This window comes from Petromyzon marinus, chromosome 34 (assembly GCF_048934315.1).
Source record: "Petromyzon marinus isolate PM22_M1 ecotype Great Lakes invasive population chromosome 34, UKy_Petmar_22M1.pri1.0, whole genome shotgun sequence".
NCBI lineage: Eukaryota > Metazoa > Chordata > Hyperoartia > Petromyzontiformes > Petromyzontidae > Petromyzon > Petromyzon marinus.
In genome coordinates, this window is record NC_133700.1 from 5,321,063 (window position 1) to 5,348,978 (window position 27,916).

At 45.7% G+C, this 27,916-nt stretch overlaps 1 protein-coding gene across 14 annotated transcripts in view; it reads left to right on the forward strand.

Annotated features, from left to right (window-relative positions):
* LOC116948619 (histone-lysine N-methyltransferase 2C-like) overlaps positions 1 to 27,916 on the forward strand; it is a 151,952-nt gene that overhangs the window by 58,922 nt on the left and 65,114 nt on the right. For 13 of the 14 annotated variants that reach the window (XM_032965457.2, XM_032965467.2, XM_032965460.2 and 10 more), the window contains exons 4-11: positions 13,640 to 13,746; positions 14,136 to 14,238; positions 18,702 to 19,154; positions 21,315 to 21,409; positions 21,976 to 22,085; positions 23,869 to 24,031; positions 24,687 to 24,858; positions 26,480 to 26,594. In XM_032965457.2, coding sequence (XP_032821348.2) covers positions 13,640 to 13,746; positions 14,136 to 14,238; positions 18,702 to 19,154; positions 21,315 to 21,409; positions 21,976 to 22,085; positions 23,869 to 24,031; positions 24,687 to 24,858; positions 26,480 to 26,594 — 1,318 coding nt within the window. The remainder of the gene's footprint in view (positions 1 to 13,639; positions 13,747 to 14,135; positions 14,239 to 18,701; positions 19,155 to 21,314; positions 21,410 to 21,975; positions 22,086 to 23,868; positions 24,032 to 24,686; positions 24,859 to 26,479; positions 26,595 to 27,916) is intronic. The other variant, XM_032965469.2, reaches the window with a different exon arrangement.

Here is a 27,916-nt window from a genome sequence, read left to right on the forward strand (position 1 = left end):
GCGAAACGTCGTTATCGAATGGTAGATTATATGGGTTTACTCTCCAACACACCAGTGTGCTGAACTAGTAACGAATTGGCACGTTTTGTTCACATGACAATTGGCTGTGTCGGTTGGTGGTGGGTTTTAACGACATTTACTCTATGTAACCCAAATACCTCTTATGGATAACAATACAATTGTGCAGTTGCACTTACCCAAGGGCTGCCAACAGAGATGAGCACCATGAGAGGTTATTTTACATTTTCATTTCAAGCATGTTGCCATTTTTGTCAATCGATCATATCTCGGTTTACCGTTACAATATCCACATACAAAATATACTTTTGTGGATTTTCTCACCAAATACTGCAACATTTGGGTGAGGCGGTTGGATACAGTGGTGAGTGCAGGATGCGATGAAATGCAGCGACCTAAGTTCGATTACCAGCCATAACCTCAGTGGTGAGTGAAATCTGAACCAGTACTGGAGTTAGTACTTCACCAACCGACACCAACCAACATTTTGAATTGCATTAAAATGACCTTGGCCATTGCAGAGGACTGACATTGATGATATCTTGCTATTACTTAACAATACAGATGAAACTATATCTTAATATCACGTGCTTTAATCAACGTACCAAAACACAATTTTTATTTATCCTGTAGAAATCCGATGAGCTATGAACCTTTTTTTCACAGATGTCTAGGAGGGGTGGGTCAGAAAGTTACAACAATTACAATAAATACACTTTTAAAACCAAAAATAAACTGCTTAACATAACTTCATTATACGCTGTGCATAGTCATTAGTGTCAGTTAAATTGGCAACTGTTGGAATATCTCAAATGGCTTGAATATCATTCTATGCCTGGCACTCACAAATATATATAGAAATCTTAACCTTTGCCCAGAGCGCATTTTATCTTTATTCCTGGGACCACATTCAATCACATAACCATCTCAGCTGGTTGAGATGGGAAGAGAGATGCAGGTGAGACAGATGTAAACTATAGATTGGGTAGAGTGATGGAACTCTGATTAGCGCACGATGCTGTAAAACATATCGACCTGAGTTTGATTCCTGGCCATGGCTAATCATCATCAGTGGCGAGCAATATTTGAACCATTCCTGAGTCCCTCTAACTTGCACTGACAAGAGAAGCGTTTTATGGATGAACAACCTCTATAACTGACACAGCTGACAGACCTTCATCCAGCAATGGCAAAGGTTTGTACATTTTTTTAAATACTAACAATAATAACAATCCTTGGAGGGTGAATGGCCTTGTTGTTTTTGGTTCGTTGAATGTTATGTTCTGCCTTGTTTTAGTTACCTCCCCCTCAAAAGAAGATTGAATGTCAAGTTGTTTTGAGCTTTCAACACTGTTAAGAGTTCTGATTTCCATAATGTGCTTTTGAAAAACCCAAAGACATTTTTTTATTTTCCTCACTGTGGTTGTATTAATGTTACGAGTGCATCAGGGCCCATGCTTAAAGTGTTTTGGTCTTTCACAGGCAGCTTCCTGGTGTTTGGCTCCCTAGGATAGCCAGTAGAATAATAACAATAATGATCCAATTATTTACGTAGGAAAGCCTCAGTAAGTCTCAAGACTTATTCAGGAGGGTCTTGCACTCCAATGCTTAGCCGATACCTTGAATAATTATTTGGCATGGAGGAGGAAACTGGGTTTGCCTTAAAAACCCACCACACAAACAAGAGGTTGATGCTCAACACTACCATCTCCTGGCCAACTTTGCCCTCACACCTAAAAACACGCTGAATAAGCAAACAATGAGGCAACACCGATCTCTGTTGGTTGCCCTGCGCCAGTGGTAGAAATGTTGAGCATCCCGACCTATCCTACAGGGATGAAACTGCTTGATGTTATGGGAGCGCCTCGTTTTCTGTCATAATCCATCCACAGAAAACTTAAACACTGAAGTCGAGGTGGCAGATGGACCACGTGAGGCTGGAGGGCCATTAAGGCAGCTAGAGGGTGAGGCCAGGTCCTCAGGGGACGAGGCCTCCCAGCCCACCTTCAAACGGCGGTGGACAGAGCAGCGGGGTCAGGCCACGGGTGGCATCAGTTACCGGTCGGCTGGGGGGAGGGGGGTTTGCCGAGCGCTCTTCAGAAATCTGGGAAAACCACGTGTGACAGGTGTGGTGATCCAAACGATAATTCTGGGCTATGAACTGGAGTTTGTAGGCAAGGCTTCAGGTATTTCACGCTAACCAAGGGCCTTGAGGGGGGCTCAGCTTTTTTCGATCGCAGGAAGCTCGCCATCCACCTGCGGTGCATGAGGTTCAAAATCCATTAATTGTCGTGCGTTGTAAAGGCAGTAAAATATGGGTACCTGGTTGGCCTCAGTCGACCTGAAAGGCCTTCACGCTCCAGTGAGCGAGATCAATCGCAGATGTCTGCGATTCGGTGTCATGGGAAGGCACCTTGAGTTTCAGGTTCTCCTATTTTGGCTCTCCACCTTACCGAGAGTCATTACCAAGATCCTGGTGGTAGTGGTAGCCCACTTACGGAAAACACGAAATCTCTATACCCTTACCTAGATGACCTCATAAGAGCAGATGTGGAGGAGACCCTGGCATGTTCCGTGGCAGAAGTGGTGTGGGCATTGCAAGAGCATGGGTTTGTGCAAAACAGTTGTATGCAAAATCCCTAAAGTATATACATTTTTACTGTAAAATATATACATTTTCATGATTGCGGAGGAAAATGAATGTCCATAATAGAGGTTTATGGATGATATTGGTCGCGAAAGCCTACATGGCAAATGAATGTGTTTCTTGCTGTGAATGTTTAGGTTTTGCGGCGGGTGTCGGGGCCTGGTGGAGGCACAATTCCCCATCTCATTTTACCGCTCGGCATAATACCCCGGGCTGTCGGTCGTTGACAAAGAAGCGGCGAAAATAAATAAACATCACATCCCCTCAGCAATTTAGCGACGAGGAAGAAAAAAAATTCAGGCGCAAACGCCGTTGTCGCTTGGCGGGTCTTCTCTCTGGTCGCGGGGAAAACGTCCCTCCCGTGATTGTGGCGAAAAGTTGCCTGCCGACGAGGCTGCATGAAACACGATAACATTTTCAAAGAACGGGAGTGCGCACAGCCGCGGTCCGTTGTGCACGCAGCCCCCCCCCCCCCCCATCGTCCCCCCACTCGCAGGCCACAACAACAGTGCCGTTGTCAAGCAAAATTGGCTTCGGAAGCACGCAAAATACAGGCCGCCCCGCATCACACGGATTACTTTTTTTTTAATCTTCTTGAAGCGTGTACTTTTTTCTGTTTTTCGTTGTTAAATCTGCGTCAAGATGTTTTTTTGTTTTTTTTTTTCCGGCCTGTGAGTATGTGAAAGCCTTTTTGCGGGAGTGTTATTTTTTTTAGCGGAGCGTAATTGCTCACTTTGTTTTGTGCGTACATTTTATATTGCAACGTAAAATTTTCTTCTTGCTTGTCTCAGATGCCAGGAGACAATTTTAATCCATGAAAAAGCCAATGTAACTATTTGATGTAAGTCGATGCTAAAACAAATGGGCAAGGCTACTGTCTGCTAAATGATTGCCATTGACTTTCATTAAAAAACGATTTAAGTGACCTTTCACTTTAAATTACATCCTATCCGGCCTCTGTAGTAACTGTGAAGAAGGGACATTGCCTGAAATGTCACCTCTTTTTATACTTTTCTGCTTTATGGCAGCGTTAGTGATGAATGTTGCTGTGTTTCATTACATGCGCTTGTGCACCACACCGCCGCCGAATAATTTCCTTAAAAGAATGAGCGACGATCTAAACAGCATGACACACACACAGAGCTCCGATTCAATTCATCGGTGCGCTGCATCATGTGGATGTGCTCGGTAAAGTAGTACTCGTCATTTTCTAAACTTTCAAATTCACATCGCTGCGTGCTCTTTGAAAACTATCCTACACAGCTCTGTTTCCGCTGTTGTTATTCAATTAAGGATTGGTGAACTGCATCATAGTTCTCTGTTAGATGTAAAACAATGCAGCGATCCGTCGATTAATAATGCATCGGTTCTTCAGCTCACGATTCAAGCAGCAATTTTGTGTGCCTGTAAAAATGTATATCTGTTGATTCATGTGCGTTGCGAGTTCATGGCTTTGCGTGACCCTTGATGCCAACTCGAGGCACCGTCACTGACCACCATACTACTATTTAAAATAATCTGTGCCTCGAATTTCCTTGCGCCTCTCTCCACCTCAACAATCATTCTGTTCGTGGCTGTGTGGGCTATTGCGACCGAATATAGTTGGGTAACTGGCTGTTCTGTGTAACGCATGGACATTGAATTGAAATGGCGGAATAAGTTCGGAAGACAATCGTTAGTGATGCACAGAAGAGGTGGAAGTAGCGACTATATAAGACTGACATTGCATTTAAAATTAGTCTAACGTTTCAATTACTTTTTTTTAATAATGTAATTCTTTTGCCAGAATATTCTTTAAATCCTAGAGAATATATGAAAAAAAATACCTCAATACATATCTTCTCGGTATTGTTTTATTACTTTAAAAAGTAGATTACTTTTAGTGCTCCTACTACAGGAGGATTGTGAGAAGAGTGATAATGACAGCCGTCTCTTATTTTCCATTGCAGAGCAACAACAGGTTCGTTACTGGTAATGTAAAAAATTGTTTGAATCGCATTCTAGTCCGGAATCGCAGCACCGAGGAGCTTGTGAACCATCACATCTCTCGTGTGCGTAACAGATGTCGATTAGCATGGTTGGTTACATACGGTGCAAAATAAGTTCTCCATACATACGTGTCTAATGCTGCTGCTGCTGCAGGCAATGCACTGGTTGTGACCGTTCACTGGTAACTGAAGGGCAGTAACAGTTTTTTTGTACAAAACCTATTTTTGTTTTCAAACTGCTACCCGCTTTGCCTCACAGGTGCGCCTGACCGACGCGAATGTATTTTTGGATGACATTTGGACGCAGGTCTCTTTCGCTTTAGTTTTAGTGTCAAAAGGCCGCCCGTGTGAGGCCAATGTCGTGTTTTTGCTGGACAGGTTTTTCTGGTCGTGCGCGACGAAGTGGCGAGATGTCTCTCGGGCATGTTGACGGCTCAGTGGGGGGGGGAGATGGGGGAGAAAAACGCTCTCAGGAATAATCCTCTACTGCATTTCTACAGCTCGGATTGCTTTGTTAGGTGAAAGGTTGATGGTCAAAGTCAGAAGGCTACCGGGAGCTGTAGTGGTGGGCGGAGAGAAAGCGGTGGTGGTTTTTTTTTGTTTGTCTGCTGAGGCTTAATTTTTTGTTCACCACGGCTGCCGAGCACAGGCCAGCAGATCCCGAGCCGGCAAGGAGCCAGCAACAAGCATTGCTTGTTAAAGTTGTAATGGATAAGAATTAACAGGTTTCATGAATTGAGGATGGCTTGGGGGGAAAGAGACGATGGGAGGGAATTGCAAAGTCGTCTAAAGCGGTGTTGTGAGGGAAAAAGCAGAAAGAGATGTATGACCTCCAGTGCCCTCAAAATTTGGCACATGTAGCGTTTTACGCTGTGCTTGCACGCACACAAAAAAAATCACATCTCTGCTATTGCGGAGGTGTTCGCGGATGTGATGTATAACTTTCCAATGTGTGCGTGAATGTTCCTTGTGTTATACAACCCAAAAAACACCATGGACATTTGTCAATGTGTCCGTCCTCAGACAAGTGTTGGACAATGCTTTGTTGTCTGCTTTGCCGATCCTATTAGCCAGCGGTGGAGCTTCCACATTCCCATGGTAGGGGCACGTTCATCCATGATATGACCACTTTTGACAAACCATGATTAAATAAATAATTGGCCCTGAAAGGGATGATGTGTTGAGTCGAAGAGTGCAGTATACAATCAATTATAGGACAGAGAGATATTTAAGAAAGAGAGTTGGAGATACAGGCAGCAAGATGGAGGCGCATTTCTAACTGGAGGTGCAGCAAAGGAAAGGTCATAACCCCTTAGTACAAGATACACGTTTAATGAGATGGTACAATAATCCAGATGGATTAATAAGAAAAGAGATAAGATGTTCCTGATTCATATATACACGAATACATGCATGTTTACATCGTTATTATCACATCACTGATTATATTCTTAGCTCTTTCGGTAAAGTCACGTTGAAGGAAAACAATAAAATAATAAAATATATATAAAACAATAAAAATTCTCACGACGTTTTTTTTTCACACCTGATGATGACCGTTTGCGTTATGGTCAACGTCGTGATAATTTTTATTGTTTTATATATATTTTATTATTTTATTGTTTCCCTTCAACGTGACTTTACCGAAAGAGCTAAGAATATGAATTAATCTGTCTGCTAACTTGAAAATTCGAGCTGGCGCGAGCAAGTTTCCAAATGTACGAGCCAGCTCGCTGGCGTTGGTTTAGCGGAAAGTTGTTGGTGACGTAAATTGAAATCAAATCATTCCTTCGTGCCGTGACTTCATATTGCCTAATTAACCAGCCAACATTCGCATTAAATATTATGTAACGGAGTCTATAGCAGGCATTTGTTTATGGTTGTAAACTCAGGAAAAAATGTCGTGTGCCTTCCGACTTTTTCGGTATAGTAGCGCTAGCAAGGTTACCGTAATTCTGCCTGACAACGGAATATCTCCACTGGTGTGAGTCGGCGCGTGTGGCTCAGATGACAGAGCGCTGAGCCCCCAACGCTGAGATACTCGGTTGGAGTCCAGGCAGCCGCCCGTGATTAAACTGTCGGGAAGTTGATGGTCTCAGTTCGGTCATCACATTAAATATGGTTCTGCACTTAATTTGGCTAAATTCATGCTCTGAGGATTAATATATATTGGAATGACTATCATGCGATAAACTTACTCTCGGTGGCCAAAACGGTTGGCAGAGTGCTGTCCACTACAATGTGGACCCATATGTCACTTGAAGTGTTTTAGAAGTAGCTCTGATATTTCATTCCATGTACTGTTCTTTAACATGAATAGTTGTACTAATCTTTGAGAGACATTTGATGTACCAATAGCACCTCTGATTAGCACGGTTGGCTACGTATTGTGCGAAAGAAGTTCTACATTGCAATCCACCAAACCTGTCACCAAAATGCATAAAACATCTAAGGTATATCATTAAGCAGGTTGCAAGGTGTCTTGGGAAAAACCCCACAAGTACCACGTGTTCCATGATGCGTACGACTGAACATTTGTTCTTCCAGTTCCCCACAGGAGATTGTTAATACAGTTGTAATATTTATATCCTCATTTCAGCCTAGTGCTGTGAATATGGCATCAAACGGAGAGATAATGACATCTAATCATGCGTTCCGTTTAAAGGAACATGACTGGCACAAAGGTAAATTTAACATTCTCCATGTAATGCGCCTTTCAAAATCTTGGGGGGAAAAAACAGCTCGGCAGTTCAATAGACGTGATCACATGTCACGCGCTGTACATTCTGGAACGTGAGCACGTAAATATTATCTTCAGATTAAAACTAGGACGGAATTGTTTTGGGAATTTCTGTGTGTTTCAGCTGTAGTATCGACCATGGATCAAACTCTGGCAGGAGCCAATAAAGGGCACTCAATATTTAAGTATTCTTCTCTATGTAGGCTTGACCTTATTCTGAACAAATCGGACTGGTATCACGTGTGTCGTGAAATACAGAATACGAATAATAAATCGACCATTCATCCCAAGCGTGAACATTCTGAGAGCAGTGCAACTCGTTTGAGGCTTTGCTGTGTTTAATAAATGAAGTTTGAATGATCACCATCCACTCCCGCACTTTATCGTACCCACACCACCGCACCCAGCCTGCAGATTAACTGATCGTGGTCGTACCCAATTATACTGCATGCCGTGATGGGGGGTGGATTTGAGAAACCTTTGCATGGATTTTTTCATAAATAGTCAACAATCGATCCTACATAGTGGACATAGATAATGGTATTGAACAAACCTGCCGCTTGCTTCAACTGTGGCTTCGGGGATCGAACCTGCGACCTCTGTATTGCAAATCTAGTGAGCAAACCCTTACACCACGGCATCGTTCCCTTGATGATTATTATCGGTTTAAACAAGACTGAGGAAGTGCAGATTTGCTTTCGTGCACAATTTGACAGCCTTTACGTGAGGAGTAAAAGCTCATGTATGGTGGGTATATTTTTGGCATTTCTGTTTTACGATGAGGATTTTTGCATTTCGTAATAATGAGCAGCGGGCGTATGAATGAGATTCACGTTTCATTTATCTCGAGTGGCTTGCGGGTGGCTGAAAAGCAGTGTGGAACATCCCACATGTCACGTCCCTCCTTCCTCGCCTCATCCAACCCACCCTCGATCACGTCCCACGGCTTAACGCAGAGGGCAGGTTGCTGCCGTAATCCTTTCGAGTGGTATTCAAATGCATGTTTCATACCCTTCTCTATATTCCATGTATTGAATTTCATACAGAAGAGGCATTACTATTTTTCTCCATCTCCTGACAAGTGCTGCAGTACTAGACAGCCGCCAGGACTGGCTTTCTAGCATCGTACAGCTGTAACACCGGTTTCATGTTTTTACGCCATGCTAGCATACACCATGTGGTGAAGACACTTGGCACCACATGGAGTATTTCTGCGCAACCAGAAATGTAATATCAGGGCATATATAATCTCATGTGTGCATTGCATACCGTTGAAATGAAACTCCCATAATGCAAGCATCCTGCATGCAAACAGTAATTTACTCCGTTTGGGAATGCGTTTGTGATAACCGTTTTCTTCATGCGACCGTACAACCCACGATAAGCCAATGCGATTTAGGTGGATGTCAAAAGCTAAGCAGGTTTGAGCCTGGTGTTTATTCTTGGATGACTGACCACCAGGATTTGTGGATATTATGCTGCAAGCTGTCCAAGGAGATGGCGGGACTGAATGTTTACCCCCCCCCCCCCCCCCTTCTTTTGTTTGGCACAATTTCACGAGGTTCCCTGGTTTCCTCTTTAAGTGCAACCAAACATGATTAGAATTGGTCAGACATCACAATTTAGCAGGGGCCCGTGTGACAAATGGTCTGGAGACCAAGTTAGGATCTCCCGGATAAGTAATTTGCATTAATATTAAATGACATGATCGTTTGTTTCCAGTTTTCAACACTGTATTTAAGATAGGAGAGCCGTTCAATACCGTTTTCAACTTTTCATCCTTCCATTCACCTTTCTCCCATCTGACACTTAAGCTTGTGGCCATGCCTTTCCAGACAGGTATGAATAGATCTTGGGAATTTGCAGTGGCCCATTAAAACACACACAAAAAGTAATGCATTGTTTTATACTGGGCATTTAATTATCTAATTAGCAAGCATTGATTTGGGGAGGTGGTAAAAGATGTGTGGGTATTGTGTGCAATTGTTGTTATCGCAGCTGGTTTTTGGTTGGCCGCAATTGTGTGCATTCAAATCTATTCGGCTTCATCATTTGTGTATACCAGTCGTATGTATAAAAAAAAATCCATTGTCCCCATCCACCAACAAAGACTTTTATAAATTATTACTGTTGTTGAATGGCTGAAAGCCACTGCCCAAAAATTACCTCTCATAGAGAGGTGTGCTGGACTTGTATTGCTGAGATCCTGGATTCAAATCCAGGTGACTGCCTGTCATTAAACCACATTCTTAAAAGTGGAGTCAGTGGATGAACAGAGCCCAGTCACCAATAACTGCACAATAAAACCATTCGCATTAAATTCAGCTCCACTTTTCATTTGGCTGTAGTCCAGCTCTGAAAAGTAAATGTCTACAATATAAACATGATTTGGCTTTTCGGTTATATTGCACCTTAAACAAAGTCACATCTCTTCACTGGTAAAATGTTATTCTGTAGAGATGATTGGAAATATAAAATATATTGATCAAAAAAAGAATTAAGGTTTTTGTTGTTGTTGTTGCTTTTTTTCATTTGTATTTTTATCAACGGTTGTATATAGCCGGTGCTGTCGGTATCTTTTGATACAAATTAATGTCCGGAGGTCTGAAAGTTTGCAGGGCTTCCTGTTGTGTTCATCAGTTGGGACTTTACATAGCAATCATCATATCCTATTAGCAGACTCATGCCCCAGGATCAGTTTTGCAAATTAGTCTTATCATTTGTCAAGCAGCGCTAATTCCTTTGTCAAGGGGTACCTCTGCGGATGTGTATACTTTAACTTAGCTATTTCAATGAGCCATTTCAATGCTAAATTATATGCTAATTCCTTTGTCAAGGCGCGTGGTCTTTTTCTTCTCACACAGCTTAAAGGTCGTGATCTAAGCGTGGCTTCTTCCACTCCAGCGCTGTCCTCCAGACAGTCTCGTCCCTTCACCTGATGAAGGCCGCTTGTGTTGTGGCCGAAACGTCGTGATTTTTTGTTATTTTATTTTCACCTACGTGACTTTACCCAATAGAACCAAAGAGTATGTATTATCCTGGTCTCTTGAGTTTTTTCACTAGGGCTGAACGATTAATCGATTTCAAATCGAAATTGCAATTTGAAACAATGCGATTAGCAAATCGCAAATGCCGCGATTTTTTTTTGCGATTTGATAAGTCCTATTACTGTCTTATTCGAATTGTTAGATTTCTTATTATTATAATTTTATTTATTTAACTTAACAATTGTGCTATGTTTGATTGTTTCAATTAAAAAAACAGTTTAAATACATGTTGGAAGCAATTAATATATTTTACATTCTCATCCTTGCTTTAGAATATATAGAGCAGTTCATATTATGATGGTATCATGTGGTAAAGCTCCATCACATATTCTTAGTTCTTTCGGTAAAGTCACGTTGAAGGGAAACAATAAAATAATAAAATATATAAAACAATACAAATTCTCACGACGTTTCGACCATAACACAAACGGTCGTCATCAGGTGTGTCGGTTTGCATAAATTTATTTATTTTTAAACGCCTTATTTATTTATTTTTAAAAAAACGTTAGCGCCACGTGCAGCGATTTGGCAGTTTATTTAGAAGGACTAGTCCATCTATGTTCTGAAAAGAGGAGGGGAGAGACGAAAAATTTAATGTATGCTGTCTGAAAGCCACTGTAAGCGTGAACAATCAATTAGGACCTGAAATGGTTTATCAAATATTTCCAATGATTGCTAAGCCAGAATCCATCTTCTCGGTTGAAATTGTCTCTGTGCTTGTATATGTGGATAGCCTCATGAACGAATCTCTCATGGTAGCCAGATGGCTTACAAAGAACCTCTGTCTTGGAAAAGTCAATGTCATGTGAGCCTACTGAATTATAACAATGATCTGCCACGGCCGAGGTGTTGGTCCTACCGTGTTTAAGGTCTGCTTTGTGTTCACGAATGCGGTCCGAGACATGGCGTTTGGTTTCTCCAATGTAACTACTACCACAGAGGCAACTTAGTTTGTAGACACCAGGGTATTGTATGTCCGGAATCACATCTTTTATAGATGGAACCAGATCACGGATTTTATGTAATGTGTTGAAACGGACCTGGATCTTGTGTTTATTCAAGATTTTGGTGATCTTTTTTGTGATCCCTGCAATGTAGGGTAAAGTGATGGTTTTGAAAGGCTCCTCAAGAGGGTCCTTCTTCATGGTTTGAGTGATAGCTTTGCGGATTGTATAGTCGGAGTAACCATTAGCCTTAAGAGCTTGGTGTACGTGCTTGAGTTCACTGCCTATGTGTTCCTGGTCGGATATGCATTGGGCTCTATGATACAGAGTCTTGATGAGAGAATTCTTCTGTGATGGATGGTGGTGGGAATCCGGTTTCAGATAAGCATCCGTATGGGTAGCTTTTCTGTAGACAGAGTGGCTCATTGAATCATCAGGTCTCTTTTTAATTAGGACATCCAAAAAAGGTAGCTTGCCATCTTTTTCGACTTCCATGGTAAATCTGATGGCTGGGTGTATGGAATTGATGTGGTCGAAGAATTGGTCTAGAGCAGGCCAGCCATATGGCCAGATGACAAAAGTGTCATCCACGTACCTCTTCCATAAGGTTGGGCGCAGAGTGGCAGTCTGGATGGCGTCAGTCTCAAATTTCTCCATGAAAATGTTAGCTATAACCGGAGATAGGGGGGAGCCCATTGGGGTGCCCTCAGTTTGTTTGTAGAAAGTTCCATTCCAAGTGAAGTATGTATTGGTTAAACAGTGTCTCACCAGGGGGGGGTACCTCAGTGTTTAGTCCTTGATGAACCAAGTCTTCAATGATTGCGATGGTGTCAGGTACAGGAACCTTGGTGAATAAGGAAACTACATCAAAACTGACAAGCAGGTCGTCTGGGGACAGGGAAATACCCTTGATTGTCGATACCAGGTGAGTAGAATTTTGTACCGCAGAGGTGGTTTTTCCAGTGAAAGGACGCAGGATTTCAGACAAAAAACGAGCCAGTTTGTAGGTGGGGGAGTTGATAGTAGAGACGATGGGACGAAGGGGTGTATCTACTTTATGTATTTTTGGTAAGCCGTACAATCTTGGTGGCCTGGCAGCAGAGGGTTTCAACGAAAACTGTTTAGATTGATCAATTAATGCGGTTGAATCAGAAATTATTTTGTTGGTTTGTGTGACGAGGCTGTTGGTGGGATCTCTTTTTATTTTTGTATAACTACCATCGTCGAGTAATTCTTTAATTTTGTTGTTGTATTCTATTTTATCCATGATGACAGTAGCATTGCCCTTGTCAGCTGAGTCAAATCGCAATTGCAATATCTGTCAGAAAAATCGCAATTAGATATTTTCCCCAAATCGTTCAGCCCTAGTTTTTACCTGGTTAAAACACAACAAACTTGAAACCTGGAATAGCAGGAGGATACATTACCTTGTTCACTTCCACAGGGGTCAAACAGCACTGCTTTTAGCTTGTAGAGTGCGGCTCGCTGTGTGCCAATCATCCAGTTCGTCTTAACACTTGTCCTCAGAGCTGCGATGGGTGAAGTACCATATCTATTAAGCCACAGCATTTAACGCATTCCAGTTAAAGTTGAAATTCTTAGTGCATTAGCTCTTTGCATCCATCTGTTCGGGGGGGGGGGGCGGTCTAGTTCATATTGCAAGTGTATTTGTTTAAGCAGGTGAGAAAGCAAGAGACCAGGATGAGTCTCATTTGCAAGATGGACTGCGGCATTATTAGTCTGCTGTTTGGAGGGCGATGATCGCTGTGTATCATCCCAATTGAGTCGTTTGCGGTGGATATTTTTATAATCACGATAATGCGAGTGAAGACGAGTCGTGAGCAAAGTATCAGGATAAAGTTGTGCTCTAACTCAGAAGTACCGTGTATATAAAAAACTGACCAAACTGATCAAAGCGTTGCCCACAACTTTTCAAAAAACAAACTAAAGCGAAACTGATCACCCTTGGCGGCCAAAGCGATGATTTCATTACTTGCAACGTCCTCCTTCTACGTCACAAGTCATGCGCGCGCCTCGGAACACATCATCATCCCCAATCGAACGCTTACGAGGACAAATGCATGTTTGAAGGCGCTGACGAATCCTTATTGCGGGATTTCTGCATGCCCTTGTGTAAGGAGATGCTCCGTCCTCCATTTGGATTGTGCTTGCTGCGACCGGGCAGTCTAACTTGGCCCAACGGGACAATGCCGTAAGTAACGAGCCCCTGCCCCGGCTGTGTCGTGCGCGTGCAGGTCGCGTCGGAAGGTGCGCCGCGTGTTCGTCATCGACGACGATGACGACGACGATAATGAGGAGGAGGACGACGAGGAGAACAGCGACGACGAGGCGGAGCAGGAAGGTAACACGCCGACGACGATGATGGCGAGGACGGCGACGGCGGTAGCTCCGTCACCGCCATGACCCACCGCAATGAACAGTCACCAGCTTGTCTACGAGCACCGCGTCGGCTTCCACCACCTTAACCACTGACACCACCGCTACCGATATGACCACCGGTGCAATAATGATTATTAGCACGGTTGGCTACGTTCAGTGCAAATGAAGTTCAACGCATACGTTACACCACATTGACCGCCTTTACTATCGCCTCCAAAACCATAACCACCGTAATTTTTACCATAACAACCACCACCACCACCGCTGCGAACCGCCGCCGTCGCTCTTGACGGCGTGCGCCGACCGCGTGGGCCAACAACGCTGACTCCGCCGCTCTGTCGGTCGCTACAGACGTGAAGCGGAAGCCAGCGGTGGACCGGGCGTCCGTCGTCTTTCTCGGTGCCAAAAATCCCTCGCAGCTGGAGTCCAGGGACGAAGCCGCCACTCCAAAGAGGTGAGAGGCGCCACCCCCATCGTGGCCGAGCAGCGTCAAGGCCATGCCCACCTAGCCAGCCCCGGCACAGCTCGGCTGGATGCAGGTTGTTCGGGTGCCACGGTGGCGAGATGTTATCGTTCTCGCCTGATATGCAGGTTTTGAGTCGATGCCGACCCTGACGCCTATATATTTGAAGTTTGCGTGTCTCTCTCCCCCCCACGGTCGTGTGGTTTTTTTTCTATGGGTCCTCAGGTTTTTCCCTTCACATTTAGAATCGACTTGCGTTTATAGTATTTGGCTGCAATGAATTCCCAAATGATAAGCCACTTCGTTGAGGTTACCATTTGTGGCCACTGTGCTTCTGAAAAAGAGCTCTATAGCTCAGTTACCTGGTAAAATGTGTTTGTTTTTGCACTGCAGAACCAAAGCCGTGTATCGCTGACATCGCACACAATGAGTCCGATGACCTCGCGCCTGGCCCTGCTTGGCCCCGAGCCGGATTTAATTGTCTTTTGTGAGGCCAGAGCCTCACAGTTTGGTTCTGGTTCGACAAATAGCCAGCTCGGCAAATAGCCAGTGAGTAAATACCCAATACCAAGAGGGCCCCACGCTGGCAACGGCTCAGATGTGCCAGTGATAAAGGGATATGCGTGGCAGGTTCGGTTAGTCTGAAATGTGCCGGTGTCACACAGTTAAGACTATTAAACATGGGTTGTGGCGTTACTTAGGATACTTAATACTTGGTCTTTGTCTCTCATGTCAGTGTGGTGATGTGGTGTGCATGTGAACTTGTGCTATTTAGTGTTAATTGTTTGGCTCTAATTGGTTACTTGGTCACTGGTGCATGTGTGTTTGTGTTATTCGGATGTTAGAGATAATATCTAGAACAAAAACTATATGACGTACTAAAGATATAGGGTGTATGTATGTATGTTGAACGTCTTTTGCACTGTACTTAGCCAACCGTGCTAATTGGAGATGCGGGGAAAAGCAATATATATAGGCGAGTCATTGTCACAAAGCATTACCTTCAATCAGAAATTGTCTGGCTACTGCTCATGACGTGGTTGTCTGGCTTGGCCACCTAAATGTGACGTTGGTGTTGCTCTGCATCTTCAGCCATACGAAAGAAGAAGAATCTTAAATCCGTAATCATCATTATAATCACTTGCCTTCTTCATCACATTGGAAGACTGACGTTTGACTTATGCAATTGCCTTTCTTTAGAGCTGGCTAAGTTGGATGTAAAAACAAAAAAGAAACAACAAATTTAAAAGTCACAAGGTGGTTCAAAAAAAGCTAATTATGTGAACAAACATTTTTTTAGGAAAAATATGGAGTTTTTTTTTAAGTACGCTTTAGCTTTTGAAGCCGTCATGGTCAATGGCTGTGAATATAATAAAATTAAGTCCCAACGGTAACAGAAAATCTGGCTTTGAAATGTAAGTATTCAGGCTGTTGTGTAGGCTCTCAGCAGAGCTTGATATTCTGCAGTAGTTTTTAATACCTGTAGTATTTCATTCGAATGAATATTATATTCATTTTTTTACTATTAATCAAGTCTCGAGGTGAAGGAACGTCCTTCTGGAACTCCTGCAGGCACCACAGCTTAATGGAATGCCAGGTAACGGCCTTGAAAGATGACGATGTCTCAATATCTGGCCAGGTGGCACAGTGGTTTAGAGCGCATGGCTCATAATCAGAAGGTCACCTGCAGCGGCAATTTATTCAGCATTTTAAATAAAAAATTATAGTCCTGGTCTAGCCGACGACAGCCTGAGATTTCATTTTGTGATGATCTTAGTCTGGTCGACTAAAGTGATCAAAATGTAGTCCATTCTTTGTTATTAAATGTTGGGTGCATCATTTAACCCCCCCCCCCCCCAGCCCGCCTTACTAATATTGAGATCAGCCAATCAGTTAATTATTTTATATAGACATATTACCATCTTTGGTCTTCCTCTGTGCACTGCATTTTCTAATAACGTTCCTACATGATCTTAGTCTATGTCGTGGGCTCGTTGCCTTCTTCTTGTCATCGTTGTGCTCTGGTCTCTGGTGGGCAGCGGTCGTAGTCATCGTCACGCTCAATGATTTCCGACCACTCGCGGTCATCGTTTAACGAAAATTAAACAAAAACAACTCGTTGACATATTTTTGTCATTGACATCGTTAACAAATCTAACGCTGGTCGCACATTCAAATGACTGGCTCCCTACTGTGTTCAACCACCACACCGCAGGTCACAGCATCGCTCTTCCTGCTTATTCTCCCACACTGCCCCACTTTGGGATCGAATCCCATTGTCTCTCTTTCCCCAAGCTCTTTTAATAACCTTTCTCAATTGAAGAAATCTGTTTTTTGTTATATCTCTTGCTACTTTGATTGTGCTTGTTTGTAGCTGGCCGCTTGATGTTTTAATACTCGAATGGTAACATTGTGGGTTTTACTCTCCAACACAATTAAAATTAAAACAAGTCGTTGGCGAATATTTTTGGTTACTAATATCGTTAACAAATCTAATGCTGGTCGCACATTCAAATGACACGTTTTGTTTGCGTGACAAACCTTACTAATTGGCTGTGTCGTATGGTGGTGGTTTTAATGACACATTCATATGTACGTGATCTCACCAAAAAAACTCTTATGGATAATATTGGTCGCGAAAGCCTACGAGTTCACGTGATGTTTTGAGCCTGTGCTCAGCAACTGTATCTCGGAATAAAATCCCAGCTCAGGGGTCGACTCAGCCGACCGTCACCACTCGGTAGCCCGTGAAACAAATACCTCTTTGGTGGAAGTCAACAGCCATTGTCCTAATGATAACTTGTCTGTCATGGGAATGCTGTTTTGTTCCTGCTCTATGGTGGGGGGGGTACAGAGATTGGGTCGATGAAATGGCAATAGATGCTCCCCCATTCGTGAGTGCGTGAGTGGCGCGTGAGTGAGTGGGAAATTACTCGTCGCTAGGCGTTGTTCCTTCGAGTTTGGCAGGGAGTGGGTTTACTGCGTGCCTATCAGCCGAAACGTGTTTACAAATTCGTAGTCCTCAGACCTGTCCTCAGCTCTGTTAAGTGACACACAAAATTGTATAGTAATATTTTTTTTTAAATTAATGTACAATAATTTGCGTTGGTGCCGTAGCCATTGAACTCGCAGCACTTTAGGCCAAGGATGTATGTAGGTATGTCGAACTTATTTCGCACCGTACGTAGCCAACAGTGTTAATCGGAGGTGCAGGGGAAGGACAACAAACTAAATATAAAAAGCAATTCTTTAACAAAAGTTGGGTTCGCTGTCCTCATTTGAACCCAGCATGTGCTCAGCATTCAAAGTCTCTCGTATTTAAAAAAAAAACATTATTAACTCCTACCTGTGAGATTTAGAAAAAAAAAGGGTGACGTTTTCAAGTGCTGTAAAATAATTCTGTTCATGTGACTTAATTCTTGACAACGGTGTAAAAAATTCAACAGAAATTGCATTCAAGGGAGTGCTACACGCTCAGTCCTGCGAATAACATACGGCGGGCATAGCTGTTGGCTGGTCTGGTGCTGCAGATGAACTTGGGTTGAAATGCTGGGAGCCAAAGCTGAATGCAACCCAAAGGTCATAAAGAGAAAAAAATAATGAACAATAGTCCGTTTCACTGGCAAAGAAACAAAATCGCATGTAGGTTAATCTCGCCAAAGGGCCTTCTGGACTAATGTTTATTCCAAAAACATTTATCTTAAGCAGGCAAACCCTGGAGCGGTTTCAACTTTCTTAATCACTTCGGTCAGAGTGTGTCGTCTTGAAGAAAAACATAAATGTAACCCCTGCGTTGCCTGTTGACACCATACGTGTTATTGTGGGTAAGAGCCAACGGTCTGCGACCCCGATTCCATCTCCATTTAATGCTGTCCTTTATTTAACCAGGTGACATCTGGTTGATATTGCTTTTCATTGGCAAGCAATGACTGGTTGACTGCAATTGTTAAGCTTATTTATAGGGTTATGGATGAGAAAAAATGGAACGAAAGTTGAACAAGCATGATGGCAAGAAAGAGCAAAGCTCTTAAGAGAGCCGTTTATTTACATTGCTTTCAAATTAAACACACGCTGTACACGTAGCCTGATGGAATGGGCAAACATGTATAAGCGGGACAGAATGAAGGAAAAAGGTGGTGGTAAAAACAGCACACAAAGTAATGAATTCCTGAATTGAATTCCGCCGTACACTTGTCACAGTTGATCGAGTCTTTGGGAGATTGAATTGTTACGTGCCTGTTGGTAACGGTGATGGCAACACGACCATGACAATGACAAAGTTTGGCACTTGGCCATGTTTTTACGATTTAACCATCGGCATGCGTGTAATCCCTGATGTAAGTTTATTATCCTTGGCGCTTGCCCAGAGCATCCGGTTGATTCCACACGAGTGTTGTTTTGCGGGCACTCTTCCGTAAGTGGTGACCGCATAACAATGACGGACTGCCCTGTAGGAAGACGACAACGGTGACAACGCCGACGGTCGTGGTGATGAGGAGCGGCGTGTGTGCCGTGCGCAGCCCGACGGATGAGCGCTGCGTCTTCTGCAACCGCGACGAGCAGAGCTCGCTGGGCCAGGGAGAGCTCAAGCGCTTCAACGCCACCCCGGGGCTGCTGACGCCTGTGCACTACCCGACGCAGAAGGGCGCCGGTGCCACCACCGGTGCCGCCGCCGGTGTCGCTGCCGGCACCGCCACGGCCACCGTCACCGCCACGACCAACGCAACGAGCACTGCCGGGGCAAGCGCCGTTGCCCCAGTCTCCGCTGCTGTCTCCTCGGCTGGTGGTGCCACCGACGCCGCCAGCACCGCCACCGCAAGTCTTGCCGTTGCGCCGCCTAGGAGGCCTTCGCAGCCAGCGCCGGCGCCTTCGGCGAGTGTGCCGCTCATCAGCAAACCAAGGGACAGGTGAGGGACTGCCACTCGATTTGTAACTAGTTTTGTCGTTGTGTTAAATTATATTACGATTGCGCTTTCGGTGTGGTGTGGCAAGAAGCAAGTCTCACAGTGAGCAGTGCATCACCTTGCATCCCAGCCACACTTGGAGGCACAGCTTTATTGGTTGTTCCGAAAATGGTCTCGTCTGGCAATAAGCAAGTTTTACTTTTTTTTTTTACTCTGCAGAGCTGCAATAAGCCGACGTGAGCAACAAACCAAATTTAAAGTAATATTTTTGGTTTGTGCTGTCCGAGACCATCTTGGTTTAATCAAGAGTAGCTGCTCATTTGCATTTTCAGCTCGCTGCTTTGACGTGGTGGTAGCTTCTTGAATGGTGGCTTTGCTGGCTTGGAGGGCAAATTTATTGGCCATGTCAAGAGACACTGCCGGCACTGCTGAGAATGCTGGGTGTTTAAGCCTTGGGGACCCTGGCTGTCGAAGAGCGCATCATTGTTGTTTCAAAAGCAAACCACTGACTATGTAAACTAGCTCGGTGGCAAGTGCGCTCGCACACCGGCTATTCCCGGCCAAGCGTATAACGTCAATAATAATAAACGTCATAATTACTGGGCAGTTAATGGTCAGGTGCTTTCCCTATAACAGCAGCGTGCACTGAAGGTTTTGGGGGTAACTCGATGCCTGCAGTTGGCTCTCGGCTTAGGTTCGATAGGCTGTTTTGGTTGGAGAGGGGCCAAGCATGCCATGAGTGTTCGTCCGCGTATATGCATGCGTATACTTATGTGTGGGGGTGTGTCCGTATGTGGCTGTGCCTGCGTGCTTGTACTTGTGTGTGTGGGGGTATGCGTGTGTAAATACTATTGTAGCAGTACCTTTGCTCATTTTTGTTGGCACATGCGTGTGGGTGTACGTGTGAATGTGTGTGCGCGGACATACCTGGGGAGCGTTAGCTTAGTCATGGTTAGCACAGAGTGCTACAAACCCGACAACCCAAGTTCCAATTCCTGGCTGCAGTTGACATCAGTGGCATATGTATATGATTTGATCCTGGGCCTACCCTAGTACGACTCAGCTTTAAATGACTAGCTGGTGGGGTGTGCAAACATCAGCACTAGGGATACAAAGGCGGACAGTTGTGATGCTGCCCTCCGCACCCCATCGAGCGCCGTGCCAGTCTTGATAGGCGCTCGCCAACAGCACAGGCACCAAGAGGCTGTTCAGGCTAAAGGGAGATCGTTGTCTTTGGGCATACGTGTAGGGAGAGCTGTCACAGTGGATAATGTCAGCGCCCTTCGCTACGATCCCAAATAATCTGAGTACGATTTCTGGCCATGATGCACATCAGGCTTGGCTCCGCGAGGTTGACTTAACCTGAAATGAAAAGCTGGTATGTTGTGTGTGCCCACATCACATCAGCACTAAATTAGACGAAGGTGCGGCTACAAGTGTGTGGCTGGCCACACCAACAACGCATGTATCTAGTAGCCTTTATGCAGTAACTATTCATCGCTTCATGAGTTAAAATATATGGATACACTCGCAATACAATTGTCAATTTGTGCGTGTCATAATACTGTTAATTTTGTTTTGCACACCATGTATATATTGGCTTCGCGTAACCTCTGCTGCCACGAGAGGCCACTACATTTATCACAATTAGAAGAGAACACACAATTGATACTTAAATTGAATTGCAACCCTACATTTTTCCAGCTCATCAAATCACAAGGATTGAGGAATCATGACACCTCTACTAACCACCTTAACTAACAGCACGAGATTCACAAATGTTATTACGAAGAATGATACATCTCAAAGACTTGCAACAGAAAATTTTGTGTGTTGGAAGCACACAAGGCCATAAATGATGTGGTCATCGGTGTGGCTGTCCACTGCAATTCTTTTACATTAACATTCAGCAATTCTCCTTGGTGCCACTGTAACGAGCGTAGAGACAGTTTTGGGGCTGGCACGCGGGAGAGCACAATCAATAAATGAATCGGCGTGCATTTGCGAGTCATACTGCACACACATGAAGGGCCATGCAAACATCGTTACGCAGCCGCTTAAGAAGCCCTGCACTTTGCAGCGCTTGCCTGCTCCTCGGCTAATAAGGCTTGACGCGGTTTTTTTGTTTTCCCCTTGTGCTCCTGCTGCTGTTTGCTGCTGTAGCCGAACGCCGGCACAGGCGCTCAGTGCCCTCGAGGAGCTGCAGCGCGTGGGACTTCCGGATGATGTAGCCATCCGGGACCTGCTCAAGCCTACGGGTAATTAGTTGTTCTTTACTGTTGCACTTAGACAGCATTTGAGTTTGTTTCACGAATTCCCATCAGCAAGCATTCACCTCTTCCCATCAATTATCACCGGAGTCAGCATTGTGACCTCTCGTCAGCGAGCCATTACACTGCGGGTGTATCAATTGACCTCCATTCACCAAGCCCCTTGCCACTGTCATCGGTCTATTCACCGCCGTGACTTCATCGGAGACTTTTCACTTTTACCATCGCTGACAACCGGATCTGTCCATTTGGGGTCCTCCCACTATGAGCGAGCTTACTGCAGTCCACATCGCCTGGCGACCCCTTATGGCATCGCCGTCGCTTTGTAACGACTCGCAGTCGTGTTGTGGCGTCGCGATGCGTGCCACACGGCGTCGCGGTTGCATGGCAACGCCTCGCGTCATGTCGTGGCGTCGCGCCGCGCGCCACACTTCGTCGCCGTTGCTTGGTAGCGACTCGCGGTCATGTCGTGGCGTCGCAACGCGTGCCACACGGCGTCGCTTGGTAACGACTCGCGAACGTGCTGTGGCGTCACGACGCGTGTCCTTGCACAGGCCACTGCTGGGCGCACCACTGCTGCGCCGCGTGGTCGGAGGGCGTGTGCCTCTCCCCCGAGCTCGAGCTCATCAACGTGGACCGCGCCGTGCTGGCCGCCGTGAAGCAGGTGACAGATGCTCAAGACTCAACGCCGGTTCTGTGACCGGCACACCCACGCACCGTCACGCTGACGCAGGCACACCTGACGCCAGTGCCCTTGACACTGGCGGGTTAGCACAGGCACCGCTGTCCCGCGTACGTTGACCAAATATACTGACACTGGAGCCCTATCGATGTGCAGTTTCGCTGGCAACGTAACCCTTACTCTGAAACCACACCAAGACATCGCAGACTCCAGCCACTGACTTATGACACACTTGACAGCGCACGCTGAGACCGGCGTGCACTTTTGTGCGGGACAAAGAGCACCGTCCTCATTCTGCACTGTTAATACAATCACAGCACCCAAAGCTACGGGACACTTCACCAGTGAGATCTTATACTCTCTACACCTGACTTCGTTTTCGTTGGCTCGGCTAAAGTAAAAGCCGCGGTGATGTGGCTGTCTTCAGAAACAAATTGGCCACACGTGTGTTGTGTTGTGTGTGGGGAGCGGTAGTGTAGCGGTTCGCGCAATGCGCTATGAACCCGGCGACCCGGCTAACACCAGTGACGATCATCTGATCCTGTCCTGGGCCTCCCCTAGGTCGACTCGGCCTCAAATGAGTACCTGGTGCGGTGTGTATACATCGCCACTGGGGAGACAAAGGCGGTCAGGCGTGCTGCTGGCCACCCACCCCCTCGTGTACTATTCCGGCCTTCATAGGTGCTCACTTACAGCACTTGCCCCTACAGTCTAAGGCTATACAGGGGATTTTTTTTGCGTGTGGAATTGGCCACAAATCCGCCTCTATGTATTTATAGGTGCTCACAAAACAGCTTCGGATTGGATTGAGGGATGTGTTTATTTGCCCAGATCAGAGTTAAACAAAATCAAAGCAGGTGGCAACAATGGGATGATACCCTATTGCATAATTTGGCTTATGTTCAGCTCGGAGGAATAACATATGGGGTTAATTGCCATGTCACAATCACGCCTCTCGTGGCAGGTCACGCGAGTAAGGTTTCGCTAGCTCCACTGGTGTGGAGTAAAGGCAATTGAAGCAACTTCAGAAGTAGTTGTTGCATATCCCCTTTACCCAGTGGCCATTCTCTAAGTGTGTATGACAATACGCTGCATCTCTATGAGAGTTCCGAATTGAAAGTATATTCTTTTGATGGCATCGCAAAGCACAGAGAGTACAGTTATAATGCAACTGTCTTGTTAATGCCAGCTTTTTTTTCTCATTGAGTGGTCGTGTGTGCTGGTGAAGGGAATGCCCAAATGCTTTGAACCCTAACCCAGTCCCCGAGGCGAGGGTTTAATGATGAGTCGAGTGACACGGGTGTCATTACCAAAGACCTGCAATTTTGGTAGCCTTTGCTTTCACCGTCTTTAACAGTGCCTGAGTAAGGAGCACATTGTGTAAAAAAAGATTCCTCGCAATACCGGAATAGGGGAGAGCTACATGGGAATACATCGCCTTGAGTGGTGTACTATTACGCAACTGGCAAAAAACGGGACATCACATATATATCAACATACACCGTGCAATGCTATAATCTTCATACCTTTTGGGATTCTTGAGGTGAATTATTATTGCCCGAGGCTTATAGAGCAAGACTAATTACTGAGATTCAAAATATATCAGCAGTGGCATCAGCCGTGGGAAACCTTCTAGCGTTTTTAAAAAAATGATACCTTTGTACATTTTTTACGTATAGTTACTGCCTTAACAGGACTTATACCAGCAGCCAGCGTTGCCCTAACACCCCCTCCACCCCCCCACCCCCCCCATCGTCTCGAGTAGCGCTGCCAGCACTGCCGCCGTCTGGGTGCCACCGTCAAGTGCTGGGTGGAGAGCTGCTCGCACATGTACCACTACCCGTGCGCCGCCGTGGCCGGCACCTTCCAGGACATCCGCTCCCTCGCGCTTCTCTGCCCCGACCACGTTCACCAGGCCGTGACCATCGGTGAGCGGTCCGGCAGTGTTGCCCCGCTCAGACGTGCTTCCTTGGCATCCACTTCCACGGGTCCTTTCTCTTTAACACAAAAGGGCTGCCCCGTGGCACAATCGGCTTTAAAATTGTGGAGCTTCGAATGGACAGAGGGAGTCATAGTAAAGGTATTCCTTATAAAGGAAACGCATGCGAATTAACTGATTAATAATCTACTATATTACAATAAACTCCTCCGCCTCTGATCTCTGCACTTGATGGGTTGAGGGTAATGGCATCTTGCTCTATTTAAGACCGGAAACAGGTGGATTGCTTCACTATTCTCGCAAATCGACTGATGATGCTGGATGTAATTACCAGCGAAACGTCGTACTCAAATTGTAAATTTTGTTGATTTACTCTCCAGCACACCGGTAGCTGAAGTAGTAACTAATTGGCGCGTTGTTTGCGTGACTAACCTTACTGGCCGTGTTGGGTGGTGGAGGGTTACGACACATTTATACCCTACGCGATCTAACCCAAAAAAACTTTTTCAATAATATTGGTCGCGAAAGTCCTACGTGTTAAACGGACAGAGGGAGCTCTGTCTCGTAAATGAAGAGCAGTAATCTAATCTAGGTGGAACCTTGTACGTGCGCGCATGCGTTGCCGTGTTTGTGCCTGTGTGCAGCGGGCGAAGAGGCAAACTGCGTGGTGTGCGACCAGCCGGGCGAGCTGCACAATCAGCTGTTCTGCACCAGCTGCGGGCAGCACTACCACGGCCGCTGCCTCGAGATCGCGCCCAGCACCGCCATCCGCGCCGGGTGGCAGTGCCCAGAGTGCAAGATCTGCCAGACCTGCAGGTCCGAGAGTGCGCACACACGCACGCACACACGCACGCACGCACGCACATATGCACGCATGTAGGAATGTGGGCGTGCGAGCACACGTGTGGGGGAGAGGTGGCGCAGCGGTTAGCCCACTGCATGATGAACGAGGCAACCCGAGTTCCATTCCCGCTCACGGTTACCAACAGCAGTGATGATTATCTGAGCCGGTCCTGGGCCTCTCCTAGGTGGACTCAGCCTCAAGTGAGTACCTGGTACGATGTATCAAAATTTACACTGTGGAGACAAAGACGGCCGGGCGTGGTGCTGGCCACCCACCCCCTCGTGTGTCGTGCCGGTCTTCACAGGTTGTTGCTAACAGCACTTGCCCCAGCAATCTCAATAGACTACACAGGGATCTTTGGCTATGTTGTGGAGCTATGTGCATTTGCTATAATCGTTGCATCAGCCTCCAACACCACATCATTTCACTGCGTATTGGCGAATCGATGCTGTCGTTACGTGCGCGTCAGTTGAGTCAACTGCGTTTTGATCCGTCGGTGATAGGCGGTCAATGTCTTATGTTACTTCCCCTTTTTATTTTTAAACCACTATATCGAGATTTTTTTTTAAAATGTTAGTTTTTGTATATATAAAGCTTTTAGTGCTAGTGATTTAATTTTAACCCCGAGAAGAACTATGTGTCAGTAACTGTTGATCCGTGTCACATTCACAGCAAATAAGAAATGTATGTAAATGCTAATGATGGTCAAGGTCAAGACGTGAATCGGTTATCACGGCCAATGTTATTGATGCTAGCACACATCTCCCTTGCCAATCGCCTGCCCTCCTTGTGGACATGATTATTGTGAGGCGCCTGAGTGGTGGTTCGTGTTGTGCTGTCCCATTTTGTAATTCAGCCACGGTAGGCAGGGGATCCTCTCAGTCCAGTGGCATGTACTAGCCAGTATGTGAGTTCTCCTAGATAAAAGCTTCGTCAACAAGCTTGATTAATCCACTGCTGAATGAAGGCCCCTCCACACATCGTCACCATCACTCACAGTATCGCGATGTCACGGTCCATTTATCTCCTGCACACGAGAAAATGTCATTGCTTCTTCGCCAAGGTGGTCTCTCCTTTGGCTGCCATTTCATCGCCAGTCTCTTCTGTCGGCCGTCCTCCCTTCCAGCAACACATCTTGGCCACTTTTATCACGATGCAATGTCTCTTCGTTGCATTTGGACAAATATCGAAAGGCAGGGAAAATAATGGGGAAGAAATACACGCCTGGGAATTAAACTGAGACACAGAAAGAGCAACGCACGCATCGGAGAACAAATCATATAATCGCCGAAGACATAACTGTCTCAAGGGCTAGTGGCACCCCCAACAGACAACAGTGTAGTAGGAGGGATACAATGTAATCGTAAAATTACCCAAGTCAGATTAGCCTCAACAAAGCCAATGACATCGATAGATACGGGCAGAGCAGTGGTTCCTACTTGGCGCTCTACCAGCCACCGCACCTCCGATTCGCACGGTTGGCTACGTACGGTGCGAAAGAAGTTCAACATACATACATACATGCACCACACATCGTGCGGCATGAGTTTCGCGAAGTTAAGAGTGAGCGCAATGGTGCGGTTGTGAGTACAGGCAGCCGGGCGATGACAGCAAGATGCTAGTGTGCGACGCCTGCGACAAGGGCTTTCACACGTACTGCCTGCGACCCGCCATGCAGTCCATTCCCAAGAACACGTGGAAGTGCAAGGTGGGTAGCTGGGGCACGCACACGCTTGCGCGCATGTGTGTGAACACGCACGACACCCACGCATGCGGGCCCTTTTTTTGTCGCCTGCTTGTTTTACCCAGGAAAGTCTCACCTAGTCTCAAGACTCCTTGGGCAGGAGGCTCCTGCCAAGTTTTATCAGTAGGGGGGCAATGTTGCTGCCGTGTGTGGTCCCAATTGAGTAATTTGCAGGTGATTCTTCGGCATTGGGATGTTTGGCCAATACCAGTTACATTGTGTGTTTATTAAATGTTACTTTCGGAGGAAACCGGAGAACACGGACGAAATCCATGCAGAACAGGGGGGGGGGGAGAGAGAGAGAGAGAGAACTTGCAAACTCTGTAGAGAAAGGCGCCCGATTCAAGAATCGAACCCAGGCACTTCTTGCTGTGAGGCTCGAGCGTTATCATTGTTCCACCCTGCCACCCAATTCCTAAGCATCCGAGCCCCGTCAATTCTACATGAGCTGAGTGCAGGGAACTGAGCCTTGATTGCAGAAATATGCAAATGCGCAGCCCTCACATTTGCCAGCTCATGGCAATGCTGATGAAAGGCCCTCGACTGGAGGCGGTTCTCGCAAGCACCTCTTCAGGGTATTTGAATCTTCTCTTGCACAGGGGCCAGTTGTCATGGAAGAGGTGGCAGAGTCCACCCATACTTTACCCCCACTTTTAATACGAGGAGATTGAAACCTGGCAGTGGAGCACGAGCACAAGAAACAAAAACTCAATGTGCATCCGTCAATAATGCTACCGTATAGAGGGGGGGAATAATTATATGATGGGTGACATTTTAGGCTAATGGCCCTTTTGTCATTGTCGACAGTCCCTCTGCATTGATTAATGCGAGTTTTTTTTTGCTATTTGTTCTCTTAACTCGCGGTGACAGCACTGCTTTCGATGAGAGTGGAATTTCTTTCTGTCATTGATTTACTGCTGTTGCACAGTTGGAAAATAATTGGCGAGTAAAAGTAAAAAAAAAAGTTCAAGTACACACAAACCCGATGCCACTCGCTTTGGCTGGCGCAACGATTGTATACATCCAGCGATTTAGGCGCCCGATTGCGTGCTCGTTAACAAAGCTTGCGCACGTCACAGCCAAAGACGGGTTCCTTCCGTCGGGTTTTTTTCGCCCCCCCCCCCGCTTTGATTTAAAATGTGATGATTATTGTTGTACGGCGTTTTGAGATCCCGCTATGTAACGTTCCATTCTTATTGTGTACACAACGTTCGGGCTTGGCCGCATGTGAATGGAACACATTGATGTCATGCATATGGCATCTGTTAATCAGTAATTTATTCACC